At 41.8% G+C, this 12709-nt stretch overlaps 3 protein-coding genes across 3 annotated transcripts in view; 2 read left to right on the plus strand and 1 right to left on the minus strand.

Annotated features, from left to right (window-relative positions):
* Positions 1-1665: 1665 nt before the first annotated feature.
* On the plus strand, positions 1666-5617 carry LOC119409691 (zinc finger protein 526). The gene is made up of 9 exons (XM_037676593.1): positions 1666-1686; positions 1786-1988; positions 2427-2738; positions 2865-3034; positions 3683-3781; positions 3904-4670; positions 4815-4950; positions 5056-5378; positions 5437-5617. The coding sequence occupies exons 3-9, from the start codon at positions 2459-2461 to the stop codon at positions 5615-5617; spliced, it is 1956 nt and encodes a 651-aa protein (XP_037532521.1). The 5' UTR covers positions 1666-1686; positions 1786-1988; positions 2427-2458.
* Positions 5618-5624: 7 nt separating this feature from the next.
* LOC119409346 (zinc finger protein 497) lies at positions 5625-8559 on the plus strand. Its single transcript, XM_037676224.1, has 2 exons — positions 5625-6618; positions 8130-8559. Exons 1-2 carry the CDS (start codon positions 5626-5628, stop codon positions 8298-8300), a joined length of 1164 nt encoding a protein of 387 aa, XP_037532152.1. The 5' UTR covers position 5625; the 3' UTR covers positions 8301-8559.
* Positions 8560-10251: 1692 nt separating this feature from the next.
* cicb (capicua transcriptional repressor b) overlaps positions 10252-12709 on the minus strand; it is a 35666-nt gene continuing 33208 nt past the window's right edge. The window contains exons 19-21 of the mRNA XM_037676179.1: positions 12469-12603; positions 11554-11685; positions 10252-11460 (exon numbers count right to left, since the gene is read on the minus strand). Coding sequence (XP_037532107.1) covers positions 11174-11460; positions 11554-11685; positions 12469-12603 — 554 coding nt within the window. The 3' untranslated portion in view covers positions 10252-11173. The remainder of the gene's footprint in view (positions 11461-11553; positions 11686-12468; positions 12604-12709) is intronic.

A 12709-nucleotide genomic window follows, 5' to 3' on the forward strand; every position in this document is an offset into this window, starting at 1 on the left:
ATAAGTTTTTTGCTCTTCTCACAAACTGCACCATAGGGTGTGTTGTTCAAGCCAAGAGCCATTGTCAGTACTGGGGGCTAAGCATCCCCAAAGATCAGATCCTAGAATTGCTCCTACTGGAGACACAAACATTTGATGTTAATTGTGACATCTCAACCTCTTTAGCATTATTTAAGATATATGAAATGTCTGAAGACAAACTTTACTGTTATGCTAAAGCTCCGTCGTAGTTATGTGACCACAAGTGAGAAGTATAAAGTGGCGTGAAATTTGCCGAAAGTAAAAATCTTTTCACTTCCTTAAATCCATTAAACTCGTGCAAAAAATACTTGCCTGCTTGCAAGTGTCCTCATCACCCAGGAGTGTTGCTGATCCAGCCTGTAATGAGTAAATTTAGATTTAATAATAATTTTAAAAAATGAAACAGTTATAGTGAATTAAAATTCATAAATATAATGAAAAGCCCCATGTTGTAAACAATAAAAAAAATACTATTGGTCAATTATCAGTAAGAAAAGATATATACATGTTGTGGTAACTGTTTGCCTAAAATTGAAACTAAAAACTTGAAATATGGTAAATATCTGAGCAAATCTCAAAATAAATGCAAAAAAGCAAATCTCCAAATATATATATATATATATATATATATATATATATATATATATATATATATATTTTAATGTGGGCCGGTATTACAATTTGAATTTGAAACAGATCTGAAATGAACATCATGTAAAGAAAGATCATAAACACAAACTGTTTATCACAAAATTCAATTCATCCATCAATTTCTTTCACCTGCTTCTTCCTTTTCAGGTTGCAGGGGTCACTGGTGCCCATGTCCAACAATCGCTGTGTGAGAAGCCTGGGAAACAAGTTACAAGTCCATCACAGGGACACACAAGACAAACAACCATTCACACTCTCGCTCACACCTAGGGACAATTTAGAATTACCAGTCAGCCTAACATGCATGTTTTTGGTCTGTGGGAGGAAACCAGAGAATCCATAATAACCCACACATGCATGAAGAGAACATGCAAATAAACTCCAGCGACCTTCTTGCTGAGAGGCAACAGCTCTACTAACTGATCCACTGTGCCACCCCAGTTCATTTCAGTTTAGTTTATTTACATAGCGCCAAGTCACAACATAAGTTGTCTCAGGCACTGTACAAAAACATTCACATACATTAAAATAAGCCAATTACCAGTGGTAAAAGTTATCTAAGGAAACAGTACAGTTCAGTTTTGTAATTTTGAATTTAATTAAAAAGATAGCATTTAACTCATTCAAATATTCATTAAAAATGTATTTTATTGTAAAAACATTCACTGAACACAGATTGTGTTGGGAACATCTTGCTAGATGTGAAAATTTCTAATAAAAAACGTTTTTCTAAGAAACACAATTTATGTGTAATTAGTAGTGAATTTATTGCCATTTTATATAAATACTTTTTAATTTTGATTTTACGTTTTTTATTGGATAATGTGGTTCGGAGAACTGTAAAACGGACTACTTTCAATGAAATCCAGTGAATATGAATGTAAAAAACTACATTTCCCTTGAGTCAAGTACACGTTTTGATTGACCGTTCATCTGTCCAATCGCATGATCTGAAATACGCACGACTACCGCACTGGGCGGAGCATTATGTGCATCACAAGAATGAGGCAATCGGTGGGCTAACGTTTCATTACCCGCTTTGTAACGTAAATTGAACGAACACTTTTTAAGGTAACTGTATTTTTTTTTTTTTTACAATTAATTGTCGCAAAGGACTAACAGAAACACCTGTATAAACTACGAGTGACGGCTACACGAAGAATTGTTCAACCGGAGTAAATGAGCGGGAGCGGTACGAGTAAAGAAGGGCCCGCCGTCGAATCCGTAGAGCTGCGGGCAAAAGTGGGTAGCGCCGCCTGACGGACCGCCCGATAAACCGGCTGCCGCTGTCAGGAAACCGCGGTGCCTAGAAACAGGTCTGCTTCATCCGAGGGAGCGCCGCCAACAGCTCTCCATATGCTATCACACACTGTAAACAAAAAATACGAATTTATTTAGTAAGAAATTAAGAATGTGTTAGCTTTTAGCTTTAGCTGGAGCTATTGCTAGCGACAGAGGCCTGCGAGCTGGTTTAGTGCCACTCTGAACCTCTGTATGTGAACGCTGCTGGGCATACGTGCTTTTTAATCGGTAGTTTTACTGTACAAATCATTTATAAATATGAGCGTACAAATTCTGATACGTTGCTTTAGCAATCCTAACATTTTAATTTACTTTTTGCCTCTGCTGGTGTATTCCTAACCCAGACTTTGAAGATGGCAGAAGTTGTCTAAATTCAATGGATCTTACTGTGAAGTTAACTTAAATTTACTTCCTTCTACATATATCCTCCTATGATTATACTCCCAACCAAGGCACAAGGCCGCACACACACAGACACCCTGTCATGATGGCGGAGCTGGGGCAGGAGGAGGCAGAGGACATGGTTGTGGAGCACCAGTACATGTGCAGTGAGTGCCAACAGCTCTTCAACACCCTCGAGGAGGTGCTGGTCCACCAGCAGATTCATACGGGCCAAGATGTGGAGGGTGAGGCTGTCCCAGAGATTGGACACAGTCAGCAGTACCAGTGCTTGGAGTGCGGGAGCCTCCTTGTAAACGCAGAGGAGCTGCTGCTGCATCAGGAGATGCACATGAGAGAGGCTGGGATGGAGATGGAGCAACAAGGTAAAAGAGGAAAAAAGATAAGAACACTTCAAATACACTGCTATCTGCTCACTAAGATATATAAATCAGATTAAAATAATACAGGGAGACATATTAACACCTGGGTTTTTGACTCTTTTTTTTCAGAGTTGTGTGAGGTTGTGGAGATGGAAGGAGCCAACTCAGAGGCTCAGGGTTCAGGACCTGTTCATTACCAGTGTCTTGACTGTCTGGCTCTGTTTGACTCATCTGAGACCTGGCTGGAGCACCGGCGAACCCACAGCAGGAGCAGCACACATAGTAACGCACAGGAGACAGTAAGGATCCCAAAACACTTGCGTTGTCTCAGAAAACTAATCACCAGCCATCTGATTAGTTTGACTGGATTAAATGTCAAGTTACAAGTATTGACAGTCTAACAATTGCAGTTTCTTAACGGAGTTTTGTCACTAAAATGACCATTTAAGGAGTCTGAAATATTGTACTATGCAACTACACAGTCAGAGAAACAAATATTGTTATTTGTAATTGATAAATAACTATTTCATAATGATTGACATAGAAAATTGTCACGTCTTTCATAAGTTTTTAACTCGCAGCATCTACTTTGGCATGTAGTTTTATTTTGCAGTAACATAATCATTAATATTTATAAAGTTTTATATGGGTCATTAGCTACATTATTCACGTTTAAAAGTCACTGTAGATTGCATCTAGAAATTGCAAGTAAATATATATCATAACATTTTTGATTGCATTTGGACTAAGTATGAATTTACTGTTGTTTGAAAAAGCAGACGTTTAATTGGCCAAACCTCAAATAGTAGGTCTTCAAAATGTTAGCTGGTCTGCTAAATAAATAAATACAGAGTCAGGGGTCTTTAAAATGTTTGAGTAAATTGATGTTTTCTATGTCTTTGGCAATGTGTACCTCTTATTTTATTTTATTTTTTGCTCTTGTGTAGCAGGAGTATGTGGTACAGCCGGACGGCTCGGTGACTCCTCTGAACAGCGTGCAGAACTTTGTGCTGAGTGAGCAGCAGGCTGGAGAAATCTTGGCACAGGTATTTTGTTTCAAGTTTGTAATAAAACATTATATTTTTTCTAATAGTTTTGGTCATTAGTGCATTTGTCATAAGCTTTCAAGTTCTGTTTGTTATTGAAGCGTTTTGATGGTGTTTTCCAGGTTCTTGCACACCAGAAGCAGCAACAACAACCGAAGAAACGTTTGTCTGTCTCTAAATCCCCCCGCTCCTACCTGCTGCCCCCAGTCACTCCGGCTCCAGGCTCTGCCACCATGCACCTGCAGATCCTCACAGCTCAGGCTCTGGCTGACAGCTCCACCTCTCTAAGTCCGCATCGCTACAAGCAGCCACCTCTGCTGTTTGTAGGCCAGAGCTCTCTAACAAAGCCTGTGCTTCTGGAAAATGGAGCTCAGAGAATCGAGTTGAGGCTGGCCCCTGCTGTGCACACTGACCACCAGCAGCAGCAAACAGAATTGGTAGTCGTCCACCCTTACGAATGCTCAGAATGCTCCCTTCTCTTCCACACCCCTGAGGACTTCCTCCGGCACCAAGGAGAGCACTTCCTGGGCCAGGATAAAGAGAGTGGAGGGCGGGGGGTCATGACTGGCCTTGAGGAGATGCGAGGAAGGGAAGAGCTTGCAGAAAAAGTCGAGAACATGAGGAGCAGGGGAATGGAGAAAAAAGCGGTGGTACTGGCCAAAACCCTGCAGTGTGAGCTCTGCAGCCGCACCTTCACCTCAGTCAACCGGCTGACTGCTCACCAGCGTGTGCACGAGGAGGGCACGCACAAATGCACTGACTGCGGCAAGTTGTTCAAGAAGGCCACGTCACTGCAGACGCACATGCGCACACACTCCGGTGTCGCACGCTATCTGTGTGTGGACTGTGGTGGTGGCTTCACCACTGAGATGACCCTCATCATGCACAGGTGAACACACTATCATTATCGCCCACTGCTAACAAATTACTGTATATTTAAGATTTGTGCAAAAATGGCTGTAATTCCAGCATATTTCAAAATAGAAAGGTCTTATTTTAAATTTTGTGTATTTTCCTCTTGTTTATTTTGCAGGAAGTCACATGTTGCAGATCCTTTCCATAAGTGTCAGTTCTGCAACAAAACCTTCACCAACATGACCAAGTACCTCTACCACCGTCGCACTCACCTCAACCACGATACATCTGACACAGCCACTCCTGTTTTCGTGGTAGGAAAATGTTTATTACCTTCGCTTTGATTATTTTACTCTCCCTTATTTTTGTTTTGTTTTTTATTTGACATAAATAATAGCCAATCTTCTGATTGGCTTTAGGCTTCACCTCCAAGAAGAGCATCTGCCACATCTCTTGCCATCCTGCAGAGAGCAAGAGAGATGAAAATCTCCCACCTGCTGTCTCTTTCGGAGAAAGAGATGGTAACATTGGAGAATCCAAATGAAATTGCCTCTAACCAAATGGACACAAGTAAGATGAAGCTGGAGGATGGTGAAATGCAGGTGTCTGAGCCAGCCCAAGGAAGCGCTGAAGAAAACAAACAGGTGGAAACTAAAGATGCCTTTATTTCAAATTCTGTTTCTTTGGATGACAGCAGAGTTATGACGAGCTCTGCTGTCACAGGAGAAGCTGCTTCGACCATGTCTCAAATCAAAGGAACTTTTTGTTGCCGTTCGTGTCATAAAACCTTTCCTTCTCAGCTGCTGCTGGCACATCATCGGCGCCAGTCTCACACCCTTCAGCGCAGGTTTATGTGCGGAATTTGCGGCAAGTCTTTTAAGAAGCAGATCCATGTGCAAAACCACATACGAATACATACTGGTGAGAAGCCCTTCCAGTGTTCTGACTGTGGGAAGACCTTCTCACTACTGGCCAATCTGATGAGGCACATGCTCATTCATTCTGGCGTGCGCCCGTACCGCTGTGATGTCTGCTATCGCTCCTTCTCCCAGTCATCAAACCTCCGTCAGCACAGCCTGCTGCACTCCAGCGCGCCCAGATTCACCTGCCCTGAATGTCCTGCAACGTTTCGTTGGGCCAACAAATTGGCTTCACATCGCTTCACCCAGCATCCAGGAGCTCCAGCCCCTTTTCCCTGCCCTCACTGTGAAGCTGGCTTCCTGACAAGAAGCGAGAAGGAGAGGCACTGTCTGGAGCAGCACCCCACACAGCTGCAGGTTGCAGAGGAGCGCGAAGAGGCCCAAAATCCTGCAGAGGAAAGAAGAGATCTCAGCTCAGAACCCTCTACCTCAACAACAATAGTTACAGAATCAGGGGACTCTACCTGTTTGGTTAAAGACACTTTAGATTGCAACATATGTGGGAAGAAGTTGAATTCTCCTGCCAATCTGCGACTGCACAGACTGAGCCACTTTGCTTTGAGCCGTGGGCGTCCCCAGTGCACCCCTGGCAAGAGACCTAAGGCTCACCAGTGTCCCATCTGTGGAAAACTGTTCGTGTCATCCTCTGCTGTTGCTCTTCACCAGCGAGTCCACACGGGCGAGCGTCCGTTCCCCTGCCAGGTGTGCGGGAAGCGCTTCCGTCAGAGCACGCACCTACGAGAGCACCTGCGCACACACTCCGGCGAGCGGCCGTTTCGCTGCGAAATGTGCGGGAAGGGTTTCATCCAGAGCATGCATTTGACGGAGCACCGCAGAACGCACACAGGCGAGCGGCCACATGCGTGTCACCTGTGCAGCAAAGCCTTCAAGACCCTCTCTAACCTGAGGAACCATAAAAAGACCCATGCCAGGCAGCAGAAGCTGGACGAGGAGGCCGCTGCCCAGGCTGTCATGGAGACCGGTGCTGCTGTAGCTGTGGTAGATGCTTCTACAGTTAATACACATCAGCTTATCCAGATCCAAACCTCCAATCTACAGCAGGTAAGAGCTCACAGTCACTGAACTTCACTTTAATAAGCTGCTTAAAGGGAATCATCGCCAAGCATGAAATCAAACAGAAGGTTAGCCTGAACTATGATAAATGGTGCAGTGTGAAAGAGACGACTAGTTTTTTTTTATATATTTATTGCATTTCTGAAGAGCAGGTCCACACCTACTGTAAAGATTGTGAGTGCGCTACATCAGGCTGGCAGTAGTCTGTAGGTTTACAAATGTGTTAGCATTGAATAAGCGTTGAATTTCAGAGAAAATGTTTAGTTGGAAATATAAAAGCAAATCTGCTGCTCAATGCTAAAGAAAAGAAGAAACGAGTAAGACAGCTGCCTGTAATAAATATTGGGGATCAAACTTAAGTGACATAAAGACGGCTCGACATTCAAACAGTTTTTTGTGAGACTACTGTTAGACCGGTGGGTTGAAAGATTTACCCGTGTTTAGTCTCTTTCAATGTTTCAGTAGGTAAACAAATGTACAATCTGGCTACACATTTTGTAAATTAAAGTGCTATGTGTTGTCATCATTTGTATGTTCCCATACAATGGCGAAATTAGTTCTCTGCATTTAACCCATTGCACCTGGGATGCACCCATGTGGAGCAGTGGAGCAGTGGGCAGTTATGTCAGCGCCCGGGGAGCAATTAGGGATTGTGCTCAGAGACACCACGGCATGTGGGAATGGCTGGGGATTGAACCTGGGACTTTCGGGTCCCGAGTTGGCTTCTCTACCTCTACGCCATCTTGCTTGCATGCAAATGTGTTCATTTTATTTCTTTATGATATTTTTAGTTTGGTCTTCATGACAATGAGCATTTTATTAGCTGTTTTTTTCCTTCCGGAACCAGGATTCTTCATATGAACAGGGTTCCTACTCAGTCCTGAAACGTATTTTCATTTTACAGGTCTGGGTATGTCTATAAAAAGGGATAAAGGAGTTTAGAAAAGCATTTGTGTTTCCAGACTTTATTCTCTATTGCATTTTATAAAAGGTGGAATTTAAATTTTCAAAGAAATTGCTCAAATAAGAATTTTTTCTTTTTGATTTATACAACAAATGGACAAAGTCATCATGATGTCCACTTTACATCAAGCTTTAAATTCAAGGTTGTAGCCATCAGTTTAACTCCTTTCACAAGACAAGCTCCACTTTTAGCTGCTTCTGCACATTCATAAATCCCTTATTGAGCTGGCCACGTCTTGCAACAATGTGAGCTTTCATAAATGAAGCCAACATGGCTGAGCATTAGCCGTGTAAGTAGACATGACCTACAGCTCAGCAGCTTTAACATGAAGCACTATTTTTTTTAAATGAGCTTTTGTTTTAATTTTAAATCCATGTGAGCCATTTTTAGTGTTTCACCTTAAAATCAACGTTTTTATCCAAGGCTATAAATTATGGAATTTCTAAACGGAAGCTGTAGGAACCTCTGTATTAATGGCAGGGTGCACTGTTTGTTTTGTGTCGTTTAGTTTTTATCTTAATATTCTTCCTCCCAGGCGCAGGGCACCCCCACCATCATGTGCAACGAGTTTGGAGAAACCATCGCCATCATTGAGACCAGCGAAGGAGGGGTGCTGCCTCTGGAGCAGGCGCTGGAGATCTATCAGACGGCTCTGGAGAACAGCCTCGCCGTGGACACGGTCTCTGATGGGCTGCAGCTGCTCTGAGGAAGAGAATTAATGCTTCATCAGCACAGGTCTTAATACAGACCGAGACTAAACTATTGACTTAATTTAACGAAAAGATTGAAGCTAAAAATGATTTATGATATTTTTATTTTGATAATTTGGCAACCAGACCAAAGTACATGAGTGTCCCTGTTGAGCGAATCTTCAAGGATCAGTATTTATCATCTATGGAAGCGATGAAATGTTAATTGAATTGTTGCTGAATTGTTAATATACTTAAAGACCATTGTTTTGTGCCACAGATATCTGTATTATTAAATTTGGTGATTTGTATGTCATAAAGAAGTTTGAACTAAAATAAAAATGTTTTCTTAACATTTTCTAAATAAGAAAATTCAGTTAAAGGCCTAGCATTCCTTGAAGGAAAGTATAGTGCCCATTACCTTTCAGGGCATATTTTTACACTAAGCAGCCTGTGAGCACAGACTGCAGTGGAAACAATTTGAAATAGATTTTTGTCATGGATATATTCATAATAATGAGTCCTTAATGATTCCATGTGGTGATCCAGATAACTTTAGCATATAAACATTTCTTATATATAAATTGCAGTTTTTTAACAAATATCTCTTCAGACAATTTTTTTTCTGCCAGCTGTAGCACAGGGAAGTCTCTTGGTGTTTGTGAAGCTTGGGGAGTCCCTTTTTTATACTTTTTATGCTGAAAGCCCAGATAACATTAGTTTTCAAACCAGCACACTCCTAAATAAAACTAGCCTGTTGCCAGTCATGGTGATAAACTGACCATTTTTAACAAACTACGACTCATTTTAAAGCTTTTGAAAAGAAGAATTTACAAAGAAGTGTTTAAATGTTCCTCATTGTGATGTATTTAGCCAGCACGGGTCACGAATGTTAGGAAATGCAGAGTTGTGACCGTTTTGGTCAAACATCTGAAATAATTTGCTCAACCTTTAACAATATAGCGAGATGTCAAAATATGTGCAGCGAATGATTCTCAGATACTACCTCATGAAATTTTAGCTCAATATTTTCAAATTGGCTGAGCCATTATTTTTTGTTTACGCTCTGTTGGCGGTGGCAGCCATCTTGATTCAGGTTGACTGACGTGATGTTCAACTACAGGATTCAGGCAAAAACAAAAAGCTGGATACAACAATACATTAGCTTAAATAAATGGAAAAATTAGTAACAATCAAAATTTAAATAGTGTTTCCAGTTTACAAAACACTCATTCCTGACATGTCCAGCAGAAATATCACTTATAACTACTTTTAGCTGCACAAAGCAGGATACAGATTAACACTGAAATTATTTCAGTTAATGTGAAACAGGTGAACCACAACATTAATGGTCTTATTTTTGTTCTGTTTCATGTATTTATTCTTCAGTAATGATGTTTTAAAATTCAACTTATGGTCAATGACAGATGTTTTTTCCATATCAATATTGAGTCTACTGACTCTACAGAAATTATTTACAACACAACCAAGTCTTGCACAAAGACACAACCAGTATTATGTTCTACCAGCTCTCTTTGATTCATCACCTCCCTTTACTTCCTCGGGTTATTTTTCCAACAGTCTAAAAAGGGAGGTCAGGAGAGAGCAATAAAGTGACAAAAGGAGGAAGGAGGGGAGGACAGAGGTGGAGGGAGGAGATGTATAAGAAGTGTGGAGGCTATAGAAATGAAGCTTAGCATGGGAGAGAGGCATACAAGGTTCTCTAAAAAACACATGGCTCTTCACTGTTCAATCAACGGAAAGGTCCATGTTTGTGTTCTTGTTAAAATGAAGAGTAAAAAGAATCGCACCACAGGTCCTTGCTGAGGTGAGAGGCCAGTCAAGGGAAGACTAAGATGGAGGAACTTTACATGAGTGAAGCAGCAGCCATCTTCAAAATCATTAAAACCAAACATGAAAGCTGCTCCTGACAGAAATAAAGAAAACATCTGCCAGAAAACTAAAAACTGGACAATGATTCACTGTAATGATATAATAAAAATAGTACGACAACAAATTGAATATGAAAATGTTAAATATAAATCAAAATCTTCAAAACAAGTTAATAAAACTGCTTGGCAATAGAGGATTAAGGTCTTTTGAAGCCTGACCTCTACATCTAAGAACCAGGATGTGCCCGGTGACCTTTGACCCTCCTCCTTCCTTCATGGCTAACGAGAGGCACAGGAATGCTCGGTTCCCACCTACTGGCATCTGTGAGGGTCGGTCCAGGAATGATGGCACCGCCAAAAGTCCGCTTGAATTTGTTTTTTGGTACACCCTCCTCTGAAGGTCTCCAGGTGAGAAAAATCTCTCAAGGTCCACTGAAATTCTACATTTTGAGTCCAGTCACATTGTTTCAGGCTGCTAAGGGACCAGCCCTCAAACGTCAGCGAAAACGAGTCACAACAGTCGAGTTTTCATACAGGTTGATCCTCCAGCTTCCTGCCTTTCCTCATCTAAAGGGATTTAACAACAACAAATATCAAAACATAGATCTAGCTCTTTAAAACCGTTCATTGTCTCAGTCAAGCAGGTTTCTCTTTCCAAAATAAAAACCGTTTCATCTTCAAGGCAAATGAGTGCAGCCGTGCATGATGGTCCTTCATTCACTGGCATCGATGAGTCTCGAGGGGGGCGAGGGGGTAATACATAGTGCTAATTCCAGTCTGGGAATGAAGAGTCTGTAATATGTAGGATTTTCTGTGCCACTCTTTTTTTTAAATATCCATTTTTGGTGCAAAGTCCACACGTTACAAAAACTGAGTCCAGATATTGCAAACAATCGTGTCTCACTCTCAGTGACCGCAGGGAGTTCAGGGTGTGGATGTGGATAAGCTCGGAGGGTGGAAGAGTGTGACACGAGGAGTTACTGATTGTCTGCCGTCACTCATCTAGAGGAGTCCTGGGAGTCACGAGGATCCTCTGGGCTCGTTGCTGCCCCCTGCTCCATCTCTTCATCCTGCAGATCTCCACCTCCCTTTGCAGATCCCTCCCCTGACTGGGAGCCTGATGGTCCCGGGAGCGAGATGGAGTCGGAGGGGCCTAAAGTGGGGGCGTCGGAGGGAGCTGCAGTCTGCATGATCTTCTGCCGCACCTCCCTGATCTTCAGCTGAAGACACACTTTGGTGGGAAATATGTCCGAGTATCTTGTCTGGAATGCTGCAGTGGCCTGGGCTGGAATGAGAACGAGGATTTAGAAACCGTCCCCGGAGCTTGTTTGTACAGAAACTTCTGGGGAGTGTGTTTCCGTGGGCGTTTGTCTCCTACCTGATGGAAAGAAGCCCTGCTCCTGGAACAGCTGCATGACGAGCGCTCTCCTCTGGTCTAGTGTTCGGCGCAGGGACGAGTACGGCACCTTTTCAAACTCCAGTTCTGCCAGGATGTCTTCTCCATCTGTCACTGGGAACACAACACAAACAGAGACTGAGCCTTCAGGAAACTAGTCAGATCGTAGAAATCAGACAAAACATCAGTTCAGGTCAGTGATTCATATCCAACATGTTAGATAAACTTAAAGCATCAAGAAGCTTCTTTTGACTACATTTCATAGTACCGGTATTTAATCTACTAAAACTTACAGAAGTATTACTTAATCCTACACGTTTTCTGAAAGGCTGCTAATATTCCTGCTTCTACAACACAACTCTTATTTCTTTAATATCTGTACAAAAATAAAATCAGACAAAACTTTGCAATTCATTGTTTTTGATTTGATATTTTCCAAATATACTTTATAAATCAGATATCTAAAATGTTTTTTTTTTGTTTCTAACTTGAAGGACCAGAGCGAAGCGCACAGTTCTGTCTAAAGATAAAACTTTAAAAAGAGCTTCTTGTCCAGAACATCAAGCAGCAACACTGACAACCACAGCCTCGTTAAATCCAAGTTTAGAGAAGAAACTAGAGGCTGCGTAGTAAAATCTGTGACATCTTTAAGTTTTATAATAAAAACTTTGCAGTTGTTGCATTTTTGCTGTCCCAGATTTTATACACTGAAACTTTTATATTCAAACAAAGATAGAACAAAAAGACAAAACAAGAGCTCGTCCTCAGTCTGTTGTTTTGCCCAATAATCGTCAACTGAATGAAATTACTGCCGATCTAATGAGACCACAAGAAAATTATTATTTGTAACTGGAATATGTCACTGACTTTTTCTTTTTGATTTTCTGAGTTTATTACCTGTCCTGTCAAAGGTGAAGATGTCTCCCTCACACTTGGCGGCACTTTTAGGCGTATTGGGCTCGGAGCTGCAGCTGGAGCGCCGCCGACTCTTTCGCTTCGGAGAAACTTGCTCATCAGGGGCAGAATCCATATCTATGGGGGGGGGGGGGGGGGGGGGCTTTACATATTTACTAATTCCCACCCCAGGCAAAAAAAAACACCACAAAATCCTCTTCTTCTTTTGCAAAATTAAACATAA

Source organism: Nematolebias whitei, chromosome 5, assembly GCF_014905685.2.
Source record: "Nematolebias whitei isolate Nwh7 chromosome 5, NemWhi1, whole genome shotgun sequence".
Taxonomy (NCBI): domain Eukaryota; kingdom Metazoa; phylum Chordata; class Actinopteri; order Cyprinodontiformes; family Rivulidae; genus Nematolebias; species Nematolebias whitei.